Source organism: Periophthalmus magnuspinnatus, chromosome 15 (genome assembly GCF_009829125.3).
Source record: "Periophthalmus magnuspinnatus isolate fPerMag1 chromosome 15, fPerMag1.2.pri, whole genome shotgun sequence".
Taxonomy (NCBI): Eukaryota; Metazoa; Chordata; class Actinopteri; order Gobiiformes; family Gobiidae; genus Periophthalmus; species Periophthalmus magnuspinnatus.
The window spans coordinates 11,145,394-11,163,332 of record NC_047140.1 but is presented as its reverse complement, the minus strand read 5'-3'; the positions used below and the strand labels follow the sequence as shown (position 1 = coordinate 11,163,332).

Genomic DNA, 17,939 nt, shown 5'->3' with positions numbered 1-17,939 from the left:
ACAGGTACTCTACATGAGTATTCTGAGTATGTGCTCTCAGTACGTGTTCATTTAAAACATCACATGTCCACATCTGTAACACGATTTACTAATAGAAAATTCTGAACCACTGTAATACGTACCACTGTAGTTTGCAGTGACATCACGCTGGAGGTGTTTTACATGCCTGTCTATGGTGGGATATTAAGCAGTGGCCATGGTGACACAATGCATACATTTGCAAACACTGGCAAAAAAGTTTTACGTCTGAAAATTCTTGAAAAAATCAAAAAAAGTTATTTAAAGAGCACATTTTGAGGAGCCTGTGATCAATCTGAGTGTTCATGGTCCTGTTTAGGAGTTTAATTTTACACAAAAAGGTCAGAGGTACTCATCCTGGCCTGACCAGACCTTGAGTACTAGAGCGATAGAGGCCCAGATCTACCACACCAGACAACACCCAAGGTGTAAGCTGTGCAAAGAGGCCCCTGAGACAATCCAGCACATAACTGTAGGGTATAATATGCTGCAGGGAAAGCATACATGGAGCGGCATAACCAAGTGGCGGGCATAGTGTACTGAAACATTTGCGCAGAGTATGAATGGAAACCCCGAGGTCAAGGGCGGACACACCTCCAAAGTAGTGGAAAATGATCAAGCAAAGATCCTGTGGGATTTCCAGATACAGACTGACAGAATGGTGATGGTGAACCCACTGGACAACAGAGCAAAGCCGTTCTGGTGGACATCACAGTACCAAGTGATAGGAACATCAGGAAAAAGGAACATGAGAAACTAGAGAAAAACCAGGGGCTCAAAGAAGAGCTGGAGAAGGCCTGGAAGGTGACGGCATCAATGACCCCAAACTGGAGGAGTGCCTACAGCAGATCCCAGGGAAAACATCAGACATCTCAGTCCAGAAAAGTGCGGTACTAAGAACAGCAAAGATACTGCACAGAACCCTCAAGCTCCCAGGCACACACACACACACACATACACCCACACTGCAGATTCACAAGAGAATAAAACACAGACACAGGGACAGTTCAGTTTATTCACAAACAGCAGGAATCAAACCATCAACCTTTGTTACAGAGAAATGATCGGCCCCTCAAGTACTGGTTTAGTCCCAGTTTGGTGCGGATTGGGTTTCAGTTCAGTCTGGGTCCAGTCCGGTTTCACTGCTGGTTAAGTCCAGGTTCAGTCCTGGTTAAGTCCTGGTTAAGTCCTGGTTCAGTCCTGGTTCAGTCCTGGTTCAGTCCAGGCCTCGTACAGTGGTTTGTTCCTGTGATCAGTAGTTTGATTCCCAGAGGCCGAGGACAAGCCAAAGCTTTGAGTTGGCCTTAGTTCTGCAGCAGGAGGGCATCTGGGTTAGAGACCTCCCCCAGAGCCAGCTCCGTGTTAAAGTAAATGACCAAACACCAGTGGTTTCGACTAAACTCAACATAAAAAAATAATTTCATTCAAAATAAAAAATAAATCTGACCAATTAAAAACACAAGTTACAACGGTCTTTAATCCAAACGGCCCAGGTCCCAGGTTTAGACCAGGTCTAGACCTGCCTCAGGTCTAGCTTAGCAACATATGGCGAGCGGAAGGAGCCAATGTAGAGGCTGCCATCGTGCTCATGAGCCTCGCTCACGTAGGCCGCCACCTCTCCGTTAGGGTCGTGGAAACTGCGCACGCACACACCGCCATCTTGGATCTCTGCGATGAGACTGTAACGAGGAACCATCTTCAACAGCATCTCCTGAGACAAGACCTGAGGAGAGACCAGAACCAGCATTAGAGACAAGACCTGGGCCAAGACCAAGACCCAGAACAAGAATTGAGAAGAGACCTGAACAGGAGCAGAGACTAGACTAAGACCTGACTAAACCAGGACTACAGCACCAGGTCTAAACCAAGATTAACCCAGGACTGAACCAGGTCTAAATCAGATATAAAGCAAGTCTAAAAGAGGTCTAAACCAAGACTAAACCAAGATTAAACTAGGACTAAACCAGGACAGAACCAGGACTAAATCAGAACTACCTTGAAGATAAGCTTCTTGATCCAGGGCCTCTGAGACAGGAAGTCCAACATGGAAAAGCCGGGACTGGGTCTGACTGAGGACATCGCCACCCAAAGGCCACCGCTGGAACTGCGCCGCACGTTATCAGGAAAACCTGGAAGATTCTCCACGAATGTCTCCATCCCTCCTTTATTTAGACCAGCAACATGGATCCTGAGAGGAGGAGAGGATGACAAGGAAGAGGAGAGAATAAGAGAGAGAGAAGAGGAGAGAGGGGAGGAGGAGAGGAGGAGGGATCAAGAGGAAAAGAGGAGAGGAGAGAGAGGAGGAGAGAAGGAGAAGAGAAAATGAGGAGAGGAAGAGGAGAGGAGAGAGAGGAGAAGAGGGGGAGAGGAGGGAGAGAGGAGAGAAAGGAAAAGAAAAGGGGGGAAGGGGAGAGAAAGGAAGAGAGAAGGAGAAGAGAAAATGAGGAGAGGAAGAGGAGAAGAGAGGAGGAGAGAGGAGCCAGTGTTATGCGATATTCCATGATATTTTCCCCCCAAAAATATAAAAGAAACCCAAGTCTAAACCCTGGTTTTAGACCCTGGTCTAAACCCGGTCTTACCTGCGGATGCGGGCCATGGTGGTCTCAGACACCAACACTGACTCTTCATCGGGCAGAAGCTGGAGACCGTTTGGAAACCGGAGACGATCCATAAGAACAGAGACCTCCCCCGAGTCCACGTCCAACTCCAGGACCCTAAAGACCAGACCAGAGACTGGATCAGAGACCAGAGACCAGACCAGAGACCAGGGTAATAGTTACAGTGTAATAGTATAGTAGTAATATAGTAGTAACAGTATACAGTTCTCACCGCCAATCGTCTGTTAGTAGTAGTAACAGTATAACATAGTAGTAGTAGTAATAGTAGTATAGTATAAGCTCTGACCATCGTCGTTGGCCTCCATGATGATGGTAGCAGTAGTAGTAGCAGTAGTACTAGTAGTAATAGCAATAATAGTAGTAGTAGAACTAATACTAGTAGTAGTAGTAATAGCAATAATAGTAGTAGTAGTAGTAATAGCAATAATAGTAGTAGTAGTAGTAATAATAGTAATAGTAGCAGTAGTACCATATTTTCCAGACTATAAATCGCACTTTTTTCATAGTTTGTGCAGGGGTGTGACTTATACTCAGATGCGAAATTATTAAAGTAGATAATTTCACATCTTGGTTATTTTCACACTGACAACTGCGCAAGCCTACAGCGAAGCACTGCTTCATCTACTTCCAGAGCAGGCGTAGTTGTTCAGAGGTGACACTGAGGATGAAGAATTCAATGGATTTAGTGATTTGGAGTGAGATCGAAAGTAAACTTGTATTTTATGCTTTAGTTATCTGATTGACTGTTAATATCTTATGTTAACATACCAGACGTGTATTCATGTCGCTGTCTATGCTTCATGTAGCTGAATAAATATGTGTTATGTAACGGTTGGTTATACTTGTTACAGTTCACTTGTTTGACCACTAGACGGCGCTGTTGTGTTTGACCAGAAAGGTGTTAATTTTTCATTTGGAACAATATTGTAAATGTTTACTTTAACATAAGTTTAGTTTAAGGTTGCAAAAACTACTTCCTGTTTTCCGGTTCAGCCTTTTACGCTAATGTGAAGTCTTACTTGACAGAGCACTATTTAAGAAACTATTCAAAAGTAAAATATAAAGTTTTCGGTTCAACGGTTTGTTTACTTGCAGGTCAAAGTATATTTTACATATGTTCATGTGCAGTTTTGTGTGTATATGTAATATGAGCCGGAGCTTATGTTATATTTTATGTGTTTGCTTGTTCTACGGTGTGAACTGTGATGAAGTAAGACCACAGTAAACATCACTGAAAAGAACTCTCATGTCTCTCGTGTTTGTGGACAAGTTGGCATTTGTTACGTTGGCGTAGCGTATGTGATTAACTGTTAATATCTTACGTAAACATACCGGACATGTATTCAATTTGTTGTCTATGTGTTACATTAGAGTGCGGCACAGTACTGCTATTCAGCCTATTGTTCTCTATTTTATTGTCATTATTAGAACTTGCCTTTAAGCATAAAATGTCTTGGTCTTGGATTTTGTAAAATAAATTTTCCCCAAAAATGCAACTAATATATCCATCCATCCATTTTCTTCCGCTTATCCGGGGCCGGGTCGCGGGGGCAGCAGTCTAAGCAGGGACTCCCAGACTTCCCTCACCCCGGACACGTCCTCCAGCAACTAATATATGTTTATTTTTTCATTATTACGCATTTTTTCGCTTTTGCGACTTATCTGGAAAATAGTAGTAATAATACACTGCCTGGCCAAAAAAGAAGCAAATATGTTGGGGCTGCTGCAGTTGGTCAGGTCTGGGTTCAGCAACAGTCTGTGCTCAATGAGGTCAGCTGACACCTGAATATACTGAATGACCAGGTTATTCCATCAGTGGATTTTTTCTTCCCTGATGGCACGGGCATATTCCAAGATGACAATGCCAGAATTCAATGGGCTCAAATTGCGACAGAGTGGTTCAGGAGCATGAGACATAATTTTCACTTGTCCACCACAGAGTCCAGACCTTAACCCCATTGAGAATCTTGTGCAGAAGGCTTTGTGCAGCGTCAGACTCGACCATCATCAATGCAACATCTTGGTGAAAAATGTATGCAACACTGGATGGACATCTTGTGACATTGCAGAAGAGAAATCGAAACAATGCCACAGCGAATGTGTGCCGTAATCAAAGCTAAAGGTGGTCTAATGAAATATTAAGAGTGTGTGATCTTTTTTTTTGGCCAGGCAGTGTAGTAGTAGTAGTACTACTAGTAGTAGTAGTAGTTGTACAAGTAGTAATAATAGTAGTAGTCACAGTAGTAGTAGTAGTAGTAGTAGTAGTAGTAGTAGTAGTAGTAGTAGTAGTAGTAATAATAGTAATAATGATAGTAGTAGTAGTAGTAGTAGTAGTAGTAGTAGTAGTACCAGTAGTAGCAGTAGTAGGAGTAATAATAATAATAGTAGCAATAGTAGCAATAGTAGTAGTAGCAGTTGTAGTAATAGTAATAATAGTAGTACTAATAGTACTAGTAGCAGTAGTAGTACTAGTTCTAATTTAGAACCTGACCAACAGTCTGGCGTGACAAGCCAAAGATGAGCCCCAGGCACAGAGCAGCAAAGTGAGACGGTCTTGCCTGCACTGTCACAAATCAAGTGTTCAGACCCAGAGCAGATAGAGACTGTGTGTGTTCCTCATTCTAAAAACAACAATAAGCCAAGAACACTATTCCAGGTGTCAGACCACAAAACTTAAAATACTGACTTGTGCCATTAACAAACAAATGGATTAGAATGTGATATGTGGACTGCTAAACATTATGTCCCTTTTCTCCAAGTCTCTTTTAGTAAATGAGTTAATTAGTGACTACAACCAAGATCTTCTAGCTCTAACTGAAATGTGGCTCCTGCAAGATGACTATGTTAGACTAAATGAGTCTACTCCACCTCCTTATTTGAATTGTCAGAGCTTCAGGACCACAGGCCGAGGTGGTTGTGTGGTAGTCATTTCACACTCACTTAGTCCTAAAACTAACAATGCATTTCATTTATTTGAAAGCCTTTTGTGGTCAATCACTTATCCAAACTGGAGAAACCAAAAGGCTATTTTATTCATAATAATCTACCAACCTCCCGGTCCCTATTCTGAGTTTTTGATTGGATTCTTTCACTTTATATCAAGTCTAGTGTTAGCATGGGAAAGCACTGTAATAGTTGGAGATTTTAACATACACATTGACAATAGCAGTGAATGCCTTGGTAACGCCTTCAGTGCTCTACTAGATGGTATCGGTTGAATAAACCAACCCACAGTCACAAGCACACCCTGGATCTTGTTCTAACATATGGTGTAGAGATCAGTGATCTAAATGTCCTCCCTCAAAATCTGATATTATCAGACCATTTTCTAATTACCTTTCATTCCTGCTCCACAGAATAAAACTATAATGAAAAGAACAATATCTGAAAAATGTATTTTAAAGTTCAAATAAATAATAGAGCCAATTTTTAGGGACATGTCATGTGACCCTGCTGAAAACTTTAGCTTTAGTCCAACTATAAGTGATCAGTTTGCTGACAGATCTGTGCACTATTGTAGCTCTCTTAAAACAGAAGATTGTAGGGCCCATACCTCCCGCCGTTTGAGAAGTGCCTCACTCAACGCTCCCACTATGAGCAATCCCTAGAGGCACGGAAAATCTGCCTATTGACTTATACGAAGGCTCTGTGGAAGGTCCAAACCAGATATTATTCAAATTAATTTTTTTTAAGTAAACAAAAACAACAGTAGAATTCTGCTCAGCACTGTAGCCAGGCTGATAAACTGCCATGGCCCAGCTGAACCCTCAACCCCTACTACTCAATGATATGCAATGATATTCTTAAGTTTTTTAACAACAAAATCACAACCATTAGAGATAAAAATAAATAAATAAATAAAAAAAAACTCATTCAGTTAGTACTGAGCAAGCCCTGGCTGTATAACTAGTGTCCCACATAAATCCACCAGTGATACTAGACAGGTTTACTGCTGTAGACCAAGTAGAGATTACTTAAGCCTTTATGTCCTCAAAAACATCAACTTGTATGTTAGACCCTATACCAGACATGGGCAAACTACGGCCCTGGGGCCACACACGGCCCTTTGGGTTTATTAATCCAGCCCGCCGAACGTGACCAAATTATATTAAAATAGTTAAGGGTGAACCTTGTTCAATTTACCTTTTCAACAAGCTGTTGATCTTTTGGCACTTTATAATTAAACGATGAATCTTGCATATTCATGTTTTGCTACATGTTACAGGCCAAATCTCTAATGTAATATAAACATATAATAGTAATAGTACTAATAGTAGTAGTAGTAGTAGTAGTAATAGTAGTAGTAGCAGCAGTAGTAATAGTAGTAATAGTATATTGCAGTACTAGCACATACCGTCCATCGTCGGTGGCCTCCATGATGAGGTGCAGGAAGTCTCGGCGCTGCCACCTGGAGGAGCTGGAGGTGAAGTACACACGGCGTCCATCTCGCGTCACATCCAGGTCATTTATGAAGCCCAGGCTCCGCCCTCCAACCATCTGCCCGCCTGCCACTAAACGCACCGCCTCCCCTGGAAAGACAACATGAGACCAGGACTGAGACCTGAGACCAGGACTGGGACCAAACACCAGGATTGGGACTAGAGACCAGGACCGGGACCAAAGACTGAGACCTGAGAGCAGGACTGAGACGAGAGAACAGGACTGAGACCAGAGAACAGGACTGAAACCAGAGAACAGGACTGAGACCAGAGAACAGGACTGAGACCAGAGAACAGGACTGAGACCGGAGAACAGGACTGAGACCAGGACTGAGACTAGAGAACAGGACTGAGATGAGAGAACAGGACTGAGACGAGAGAACAGGACTGAGACGAGAGAACAGGACTGAGACGAGAGAACAGGACTGAGACAAGAGAACAGGACTGAGACGGGAGAACAGAACTGAGACCAGAGAACAGGACTGAGACCAGAGAACAGGACTGAGAACAGGACTGAGACTAGAGAACAGGACTGAGACGTGAGAACAGGACTGAGACGTGAGAACAGGACTGAGACCAGAGAACAGGACTGAGACCAGAGAACAGGACTGAGACCAGAGAACAGGACTGAGACGGGAGAACAGAACTGAGACGAGAGAACAGGACTGAGACCAAAGAACAGGACTGAGACCAGGACTGAGACTAGAGAACAGGACTGAGACGAGAGAACAGGACTGAGACCAGAGAACAGGACTGAGACGAGAGAACAGGACTGAGACCAGAGAACAGGACTGAGACCAGAGAACAGGACTGAGACCAGAGAACAGGACTGAGACCAGAGAACAGGACTGAGACGGGAGAACAGAACTGAGACCAGAGAACAGGACTGAGAACAGGACTGAGACTAGAGAACAGGACTGAGACGTGAGAACAGGACTGAGACGTGAGAACAGGACTGAGACGTGAGAACAGGACTGAGACCAGAGAACAGGACTGAGACCAGAGAACAGGACTGAGACCAGAGAACAGGACTGAGACCAGAGAACAGGACTGAGACGGGAGAACAGAACTGAGACGAGAGAACAGGACTGAGACCAAAGAACAGGACTGAGACCAGGACTGAGACTAGAGAACAGGACTGAGACGAGAGAACAGAACTGAGACCAGAGACCAGGACTGAGACGAGAGAACAGGACTGAGACCAGAGAACAGGACTGAGACCAGAGAACAGGACTGAGACCAGAGAACAGGACTGAGACGGGAGAACAGAACTGAGACCAGAGAACAGGACTGAGACCAGAGAACAGGACTGAGAACAGGACTGAGACTAGAGAACAGGACTGAGACGTGAGAACAGGACTGAGACGTGAGAACAGGACTGAGACCAGAGAACAGGACTGAGACCAGAGAACAGGACTGAGACCAGAGAACAGGACTGAGACAGGAGAACAGAACTGAGACGAGAGAACAGGACTGAGACCAAAGAACAGGACTGAGACCAGAGAACAGGACTGAGACCAGAGAACAGGACTGAGACCAGAGAACAGGACTGAGACTAGAGAACAGGACTGAGACGAGAGAACAGGACTGAGACGAGAGAACAGGACTGAGACGAGAGAACAGGACTGAGACGAGAGAACAGGACTGAGACGAGAGAACAGGACTGAGACGAGAGAACAGGACTGAGACGAGAGAACAGGACTGAGACTAGAGAACAGGACTGAGACGGGAGAACAGAACTGAGACGAGAGAACAGGACTGAGACGAGAGAACAGGACTGAGACGAGAGAAAAGGACTGAGACGAGAGAACAGGACTGAGACGAGAGAACAGGACTGAGACGAGAGAACAGGACTGAGACGAGAGAACAGGACTGAAACGAGAGAACAGGACTGAGACGGGAGAACAGAACTGAGACGAGAGAACAGGACTGAGACGAGAGAACAGGACTGAGACGAGAGAAAAGGACTGAGACGAGAGAACAGGACTGAGACGAGAGAACAGGACTGAGACGAGAGAACAGGACTGAGACGAGAGAACAGGACTGAAACGAGAGAACAGGATTGAGACGAGAGAACAGGACTGAGACTAGAGAACAGGACTGAGACCAGAGAACAGGACTGAGACGGGAGAACAGAACTGAGACGAGAGAACAGGACTGAGACCAAAGAACAGGACTGAGACCAGGACTGAGACTAGAGAACAGGACTGAGACGAGAGAACAGGACTGAGACCAGAGAACAGGACTGAGACGAGAGAACAGGACTGAGACCAGAGAACAGGACTGAGACCAGAGAACAGGACTGAGACCAGAGAACAGGACTGAGACCAGAGAACAGGACTGAGACGGGAGAACAGAACTGAGACCAGAGAACAGGACTGAGAACAGGACTGAGACTAGAGAACAGGACTGAGACGTGAGAACAGGACTGAGACGTGAGAACAGGACTGAGACGTGAGAACAGGACTGAGACCAGAGAACAGGACTGAGACCAGAGAACAGGACTGAGACCAGAGAACAGGACTGAGACCAGAGAACAGGACTGAGACGGGAGAACAGAACTGAGACGAGAGAACAGGACTGAGACCAAAGAACAGGACTGAGACCAGGACTGAGACTAGAGAACAGGACTGAGACGAGAGAACAGAACTGAGACCAGAGACCAGGACTGAGACGAGAGAACAGGACTGAGACCAGAGAACAGGACTGAGACCAGAGAACAGGACTGAGACCAGAGAACAGGACTGAGACGGGAGAACAGAACTGAGACCAGAGAACAGGACTGAGACCAGAGAACAGGACTGAGAACAGGACTGAGACTAGAGAACAGGACTGAGACGTGAGAACAGGACTGAGACGTGAGAACAGGACTGAGACCAGAGAACAGGACTGAGACCAGAGAACAGGACTGAGACCAGAGAACAGGACTGAGACAGGAGAACAGAACTGAGACGAGAGAACAGGACTGAGACCAAAGAACAGGACTGAGACCAGAGAACAGGACTGAGACCAGAGAACAGGACTGAGACCAGAGAACAGGACTGAGACTAGAGAACAGGACTGAGACGAGAGAACAGGACTGAGACGAGAGAACAGGACTGAGACGAGAGAACAGGACTGAGACGAGAGAACAGGACTGAGACGAGAGAACAGGACTGAGACGAGAGAACAGGACTGAGACTAGAGAACAGGACTGAGACGGGAGAACAGAACTGAGACGAGAGAACAGGACTGAGACGAGAGAACAGGACTGAGACGAGAGAAAAGGACTGAGACGAGAGAACAGGACTGAGACGAGAGAACAGGACTGAGACGAGAGAACAGGACTGAGACGAGAGAACAGGACTGAAACGAGAGAACAGGACTGAGACGGGAGAACAGAACTGAGACGAGAGAACAGGACTGAGACGAGAGAACAGGACTGAGACGAGAGAAAAGGACTGAGACGAGAGAACAGGACTGAGACGAGAGAACAGGACTGAGACGAGAGAACAGGACTGAGACGAGAGAACAGGACTGAAACGAGAGAACAGGATTGAGACGAGAGAACAGGACTGAGACTAGAGAACAGGACTGAGACTAGAGAACAGGACTGGGACCAGGACTAATACCGGAGACCAGAGACCAGGACTGAGACCAGGACTGAGGATGTACCTGTGCTGGGATTGACCTTGAACACTCCTAAATAGGCATCGGCCACAAACAGCGTCCCGTTGGGTCCCACTCGGATCCCCAAAGGTCGGCCACAGGTCGGCTCATCCTCCCGAGAACCTAGTCCAAAGAAAGACTGGGATTAGACCAGAGAAAGACCGGGATTAAATGCCAGAAAGACCAGAGACTAAACCAGGACTAAACCAGGACTAAACCCGAGACTAAACAAAGACTAAACCAGGTCTAAATCAAGACTAAAGCAGGACTGAACCAGGACTAAACTGGGACTAAACCGGGACTGAACTGGGACTGATCCAAGATTAAACCAGAATTAAACCAGGACTAAACCTGAATTAAACCAGGTCTTAACAAGACTAAACCGGGACTAAAACAGGACTAAACCAAATTTAAACCAGGACTAAACCTGGACTCAACCAGGACTAAACCAAGAATAAACCAGGTCTAAACCAAAATTAAACCAGGTCTAAAGCAAGACTAAACATGAGACTGAACCAGGACTGAACCAGGACTGAACCAGGACAGAACCAGGTCTGAACCGGGACTGAACCGGGACTGAACCGGGACTAAACCGGAACTAAACCAAGAATAAACCAGAACTATACCAGGAATAAACCAAGAATAAACCAGGACAAAACCAGGACTGAACCAACCCCAAACCGGGACTAAACCAGAACTGAACCAGGACTAAACCGGGACTAAACTAAGTCTAAACCAGGTCTAAACCAAGACTGAACCAGAACCAAACCAGGACCAATCCGGGATTGAACCAAGACTAACCAGGGAACCAGGGAAACTAGGATTCGACCGGAGAAAGCCCCCAGAAAGAACCAAAGTCTAATTCAGACTAAACCAGGACTAAATCAAGACTAAACCAGGACTAAACCAGGACCAAAGCAGGATCAAAGCAGGACTGATCTAAGACCAAACCAGGACTGAACTAGGACTAAACCAGAAATAAACCAGGTCTAAACCAGGACTAAACCAAGACTAAACCAGGACTAAACCAGATCTAAACCAAGACTAAACCAGGACCAAGACTAGCCCCAGTTTAGTCTTGGTTTAGTCCCAGTTTAGTCTTAAACCTGGCCTAAACCGGGACTGAACCAGGGACTAAACCGAGACTAAACCAGGTCTAAACCAGGACTGAACCAGACTAAACCAGGACTAAACCAAGACTAAACCAGGTCTAAACCAACACTAAACCAAGACTAAACCAGGACTGAACCAGGAATTACCGCAGGGCTGTTTGCCAAGACGTGCCACAGTGTGGATTCGGCGTCCCACCATTTTCACAATTCTTCCATCGGCTGTTCCACTGTAAAGGACATCTGTAAAAACAGAGACCGGGTTTAGACCAGGGACCAGGCCAGAGACCAGGCCAGGGTCTTAGAACCTTTACAGATTGTAATAGTGTGTAATTTTGAGGCTTATTTCATGCGATAAAAATTAAGTAAAGTAAATCTGCCCACATCTGTGTTTAATACCAGCATCCAGTCATATTTAACCTCCTGAGACCCAAGCTCTTGCATGACATGCTTTATTAATTTCTCTTTGTTATTTGGGCTGATTGTATTTAGACTCATCAGCTCCCAAAGAATGATCTTTTTACATGATGTAGTTTCTGAGAAAAAAATATGTAAATCAAATGTCCTCATATGTGGACATTTTAATCATTTTGATAAAACTTTTGAATAATGATTTACAAAAACTATTTATTAAGACCCTGAACACAGCAACATTTGTCCTGAATGTAAAAACAAAATGAGAAACAACAATTGTGCCTCTTGGAACAATGTGTCTCATGTAAAGAGCTGCTGACAGAAGGAGGAAGAAAAAAAAAAAAAAAAAAAAAATATATATATATATATATATATATATATATAAAATAATATTCTAATGAATGAATATATATAATATATTTGCATTGTTGCTGTTCTTGTATGCTGTTATTCTTCTTCTAAAAATTTGCATTGTGGCCTAGACAACCTAAAATTGTCCACATATGAGGACGCCAGGTGTCTACAGATAACATCATCACATTCTACTGGCCAATCATCACAGATGGAGCAGTTCAAATGAATCTTGTTCAAAGGCAGATTTATCTTGTAATTAGGGCTGAGGATCATTAATAAGTTGTCGGTACGATACATACATCAATACAGTGCACTTTCAATTTGATCCAGTGAAAAATAAAGACTTAATGATCAGCCCCATTTTTACAGAAAATAAACATTAATGGTGTATGGTCTTGTATGGTCTTACGTTTATTTGAAATGAATGGACGTAAAGTGCATTCTGTTAAATGCATTTTACCAACTAGAAGAACACATCAGACTGTTACATGTGTCAGTACTACTCACCAAAAGCTTATACGAGCTCAAAAAGTACTCTTACAAAGGGACATGTGCAATTTAACAGCCCTAAAGTATCGCAACATATCTACTAAATACCAACTGTGTATTAAAAGTTTTTGTTGAACTACAACTTGTGCAAAGTGAATATGAAATTCACCGATTTCCATCCAACACAGTAAATCAAATGTCACATGTATTGCATTTCTTTCTTCTAAACAAGCCACATGATTATAGCGCCGTAACAGAATAATTTGATAAAATATACAAAAACAATACTCTTTGTGATATATTGATAAAGAAGCCCACGATATAGATACTGTATCATTAAATTAAACAATACGATCTTTCAATATTTTTTCCACAGCCATAGTTGTAATACAGTGAGCTATTGGGTCTCGTCCATAGTCTGTATATCAGGGCTGTCCAAACTACGGACCGGGGGCAAATGTGGCCCTCAGACCAATTTTTATTGGACCTCAGGCCTTTAGTTGAACCAGCCCAATTGATAATAATCAGTATTTTGTACGGCAAATTTAAGTAATCCTACCAATACAACCTAAATAACATCAGGCTGCATTGTCATACAGACTAATAATAATATTTTAAGCCTTATTTACAGTATGTTAAATGCACCCATCTGAATTATCCACTGTACCACCACTGCTCTGTGGCTCTCCGTGCCAAATATTTTTCAAGATATGGCCCTTGGTGAAAAGAGTTTGTATTAAGAGTATTAAACTGTTTGTATTAACCCTCTCTACGTGATCCTGGATTTTTATTTCACTATTTAGTCCCAAATCAAGATATGAACATTAATAATTGACCAATTAGGCATCTTCTTTCCCCAAGGTTGCTTTCACTAGCATTAGCAACACTTTTGATTGACAGCGTTGCTAAGCACCCACTCCATGCTAAACCAGCCGTGTGGGCGGGAAGGGGCATTACCTTCAACAGCCTCACTCCTGATCGGCTCTTTGATTGCTATAATACTGGTGGTCGGAATTCCAAATATGGAACTGGGCTCCAGACTGCCCCCTATAACTGTTAGCCTTGATGAGCTGCATTTGGAGCTGAAAGCTGTGGGTGACATACAGACTATACCTAGTATAGAGTGATAACGTTTACATGCACTGCCCCACACCTCAACACCACCTGTAAACTATAGGACCAGTCCAGCATATTCTACATATTGCAGCTTCATCTAAATCACATCTCTCTTTATCCAGCATTCAAAGACTTTCGTTCCTGATGCTTTCACCATCTCTATGTCACTTTTAAAATATTTTCTAAAAGTAGGTCATCAGTAATAATCTCAAGCTCCCTGTGTTTTACAAAATCATACACTTGGTTTCTGTCCACCATTTCCTTCTCCATATTTGAAATGAGAGCGTCTACATCACTTCCTGTTTTGTGTCATCAGCAAACAGCACAAAGTCCAGATTTTTGGAACTACATAAATGTTGTTTGATCCAAGTATTGACCTTTGTGCGACCCCGGAACTTCCAGTTTCACAGTGGGTCTTGTGCTTCATTTGTAAATATTCTTATATATTTAAGTCGCTTTCCAGTCGTTTATGAGTCTGTTGTCTTAAACCTTCCATTATTTAAACAAATTGCGAATCACTGAGGCAAAAGCTTTTTTTGAGTCCTTAACTCAAACTATAGAAAACATCTGAACGTTTCAGACGAGAGAAGCGGAACCTCCATCTGTCAGGGCCAAAGCCAAAAAAACTCTTTTTCTCTAAAATAAGTCCTAGATAAACCGTTTGTTTTGTTTTTTGGGAAATTGACAGAGTATTGAGATACGCCTGTAATCATTGAATAAATCACCATTTTAAATATAGGAAGTCCTGTTTTAGTCCTGTTTTGGTCCTCTATTAGTCCTGGTGTAGTCCTGGTGTAGTCCTGGTGTAGTCCTGGTGTAGGCCTGGTGTAGGCCTGGTGTAGGCCTGGTGTAGGCCTGGTGTAGGCCTGGTTCAAGTTCTGGTTCAGTTCTGGTTCAGTCCTGGTTCAGTCCTGGTTCAGTCCTGGTTCAGTCCTGGTTTAGTCCTGGTTTAGTCCTGGTTTAGTCCTGGTTTTGTCTCTGGTTCAGTTCTGGTTTAGTTTCGTTTTAGTCCTGGTTCAGTCCTGGTTTAGCTCGTGGTTTAGCTCGTGGTTCAATCCTGGTTCAGTCCTGGTCTAATACCTCCAATGTTGGCGATGGACTCTGGACCCTGGACTTGGTTCTCGTAGAGTCTTTGGGCCAAGCGCAGCTTCAGGTTTGGAGCCCAGCAGCCCTCCAGCAGGGGGGGCTCTCGTAGACTGCACACATACGCACATACGCACACATACACACACATACGCACACATACATACACATACACACACATACACACACATACATATAAATAACTTCATAATCACACACGTGACTTGAGCTTTATTTTGGGTCATTTTTGTGTCTTTGAAAATACCACATTTTGTGACTTATTTCATGTATTGGCACATTCACCAAAATTGTAAGTTACTCTTACTTCAGTAGAACATTTCACAAATACTTTTTTTACTCTTAGGCTACCTGAGTAATGTCTTGGACCACTACTTTTGTATTTCTACTTGAGTAATATTATTTTGAAGCAACAGCACTTCAGAGTCTACCCCCTAATGATGTAACGTAGCTCTTGTGCTAACAGCTGCTCACACCTTGACTCATACACTCTGTTCTGTTCTAAAAAAAAAAAAAAAACATAAAATAAAAAGTTTTGGGTGGATTGCAACCAGTTTTGGGGGAGTCTTACCTGAAGGGTTCAGGGTGGATGGGGGATTCCAAGACCAGGACCAGGATCAGGATCGGGATCAGCAGGACTCCGCCCACAGACAGGAAGGTGACCTGGAAGACTCGCCCACTGTAGGTTCTGAGACATTTGATTGGTTAGTCTGGGTTTGTTATTATTGTATAAACAAAAACATATTAAGATAATTATTCTTGTCATGTGATTTAAACTTTAACATTTAAAATATCAAAAATCTGATTCTCGTCGATAATAAAACTAGTATTGAAACTAGATCCTCATTGTTTTCAGGTATCGATACAAAAAAAGTCCCATTGACAGAAATGAACCTTTCCTGAATATCTTTAGAATGATCTTGAGCTGTATCAGAACAAGTATAAATAGACTAGTATACACCCATTGATCACTATGGAACCTGCCTGGACGACTGAGGAAATACACAGACATAAGGCCACATGGAAATATAAAAGAAAGTAGTACCATTTAATGTGCAAAATTACACTATATTACCTAAAGTGTTTTTATTATTATCATTGTGGTATCAAGTATCAAGTCTTTTCCTCAGTAGTATCGTGATTAGAAATAATCTCATTAAACTTTAAATCTGTGTTTGTGCAAACTGTTGTGACACATGTCTGTTTCACAACACTCAGTGTGCACACATCCTGAACCAGGACTAAACCAGGTCTGAACCAGGTCTAAACTGGGTCTAAACCAGGACTGAACCAGGAGGTTTGAACCTGGAGGTCTAAACCAGGACTAAACCAGGTCTAAACCAGGTCTAAACCAGGTCTGAACCAGGTTTAAACCAGGACTGAACCAGGTCTGAACCAGGTTTAAACCAGGACTGAACCAGGACTCAACCACGTCTAAACCAGGTCTAAACCAGGACAGAACCAGAACTGTCCCCTCTCTGTCCTCTCTGCCCCACCTAACCGCTGGACTGTCCCGTTCTGTCCCTGACCACGGTCTGTCCCCAGTCCTGTCTCACCTATCCCCGCTGCGGAGCCTGTCCCGGGGCTCCTCGGTGATGACCCGCGGCTGTTGGCGGCGCAGGCGCAGCCCCTCAGCCTCCGTCATGTCCCTGACCCCAACAGCTCTGTTCTCGTGTCCCCGTGCGTCCCGTGCGTCCCGTGCGTCCCGTGCGTCCTGTGAGTCCCGGGTCAAACTAGACCGAATTGAGCAGTGACAGGAGCGTGCTGCACCCTGACGTCACATCCGCCCGCTTTCACATCAAAAGCGAGTGTCCAGGAAGTGGGTGAGAAGTGAACGAACAAGCACCTACCTCCTTGAACCTACCCCCGTGACCGTGGACCTATCCCATTAGCCAAGACATATCGGAGCCGTGGATCTACCTGCCCTAGCCCGCGTGAAGCGTCCCCCAGGTCAGAGACTCCTCCGCGCTCCTGCAGCAGCCCACGTGGAGTGAAACAGGGTCACGTGAACGAAGCCAAAGTTCAGAGGAAATAATTTAATTTTACGTTTATGATCGAAAGACGAATATTTCACCGCTCTGTCATTTTTTTTTCAGAAAATAAATTAGAATATTATGTGCTACCACGTTCATCCAGAAGAGGGCAGCACGTTCTCAACTACTGTGAACCCCGGCTAAACCAGGATTAAACTAGGATTGAACCAGGACTAAACTAGGACTGAACCAGGACTAAACCAGGACTGAACCAGGGCTAAACCAGGACTAAACCGGGGCTGAACCAGGACTAAACCAGAACTAAATCAGGGCTGAACCAGGACTAAACTAGAACTGAACCAGGTCTGAACCAGGTCTGAACTAGGACCAGGTTTCTTGTTCTAATCTGCCCCTGTAGTTTACTGTCTGCCAGGTGAGAATTCTCAGGTGGAGTTTGTAACGTCATAAGATAAGATATGCCTTTATTAGTCCCACAGTGGGGAAATTCCAGTATTGCACCGCACAGTTAAAGAACAGAAGGAAAATGAAAAAAACAAGATAATAGTTAAATAGCTTAAAATAATTTAAAAATATAGACTTAAAAATAAACTAAAGATAGACTCTAATATAACATCTTCGTAAAGTGACTTGAGTATTGCA

General features: G+C 43.8%; 1 protein-coding gene across 1 annotated transcript; it reads right to left on the bottom strand.

Annotated features, from left to right (window-relative positions):
• Window positions 1-1,012: 1,012 nt before the first annotated feature.
• apmap (adipocyte plasma membrane associated protein) lies at window positions 1,013-17,132 on the bottom strand. The gene is made up of 9 exons (XM_033980019.2): window positions 16,863-17,132; window positions 15,878-15,994; window positions 15,286-15,401; window positions 11,983-12,075; window positions 10,730-10,846; window positions 6,991-7,165; window positions 2,598-2,732; window positions 2,014-2,206; window positions 1,013-1,741 (listed from the first exon to the last, which is right to left on the bottom strand). The coding sequence occupies exons 1-9, from the start codon at window positions 16,949-16,951 to the stop codon at window positions 1,532-1,534; spliced, it is 1,245 nt and encodes a 414-aa protein (XP_033835910.1). The 5' UTR covers window positions 16,952-17,132; the 3' UTR covers window positions 1,013-1,531.
• Between the last annotated feature and the right edge of the window lie 807 nt (window positions 17,133-17,939).

Coding starts and splice junctions, on each gene's coding strand:
- apmap (XM_033980019.2), bottom strand. CDS start 16,951: ATGACGGAGGCTGAGGGGCTGCGCCTGCGCCGCCAACAGCCGCGGGTC. Junction 10,847..11,982: donor TCTTGGCAAACAGCCCTGCG/GTAATTCCTGGT, acceptor TCTTTGGACTAG/GTTCTCGGGAGGATGAGCCG. Junction 2,733..6,990: donor GAGGCCACCGACGATGGACG/GTATGTGCTAGT, acceptor TCTGGTCTTTAG/GGTCCTGGAGTTGGACGTGG.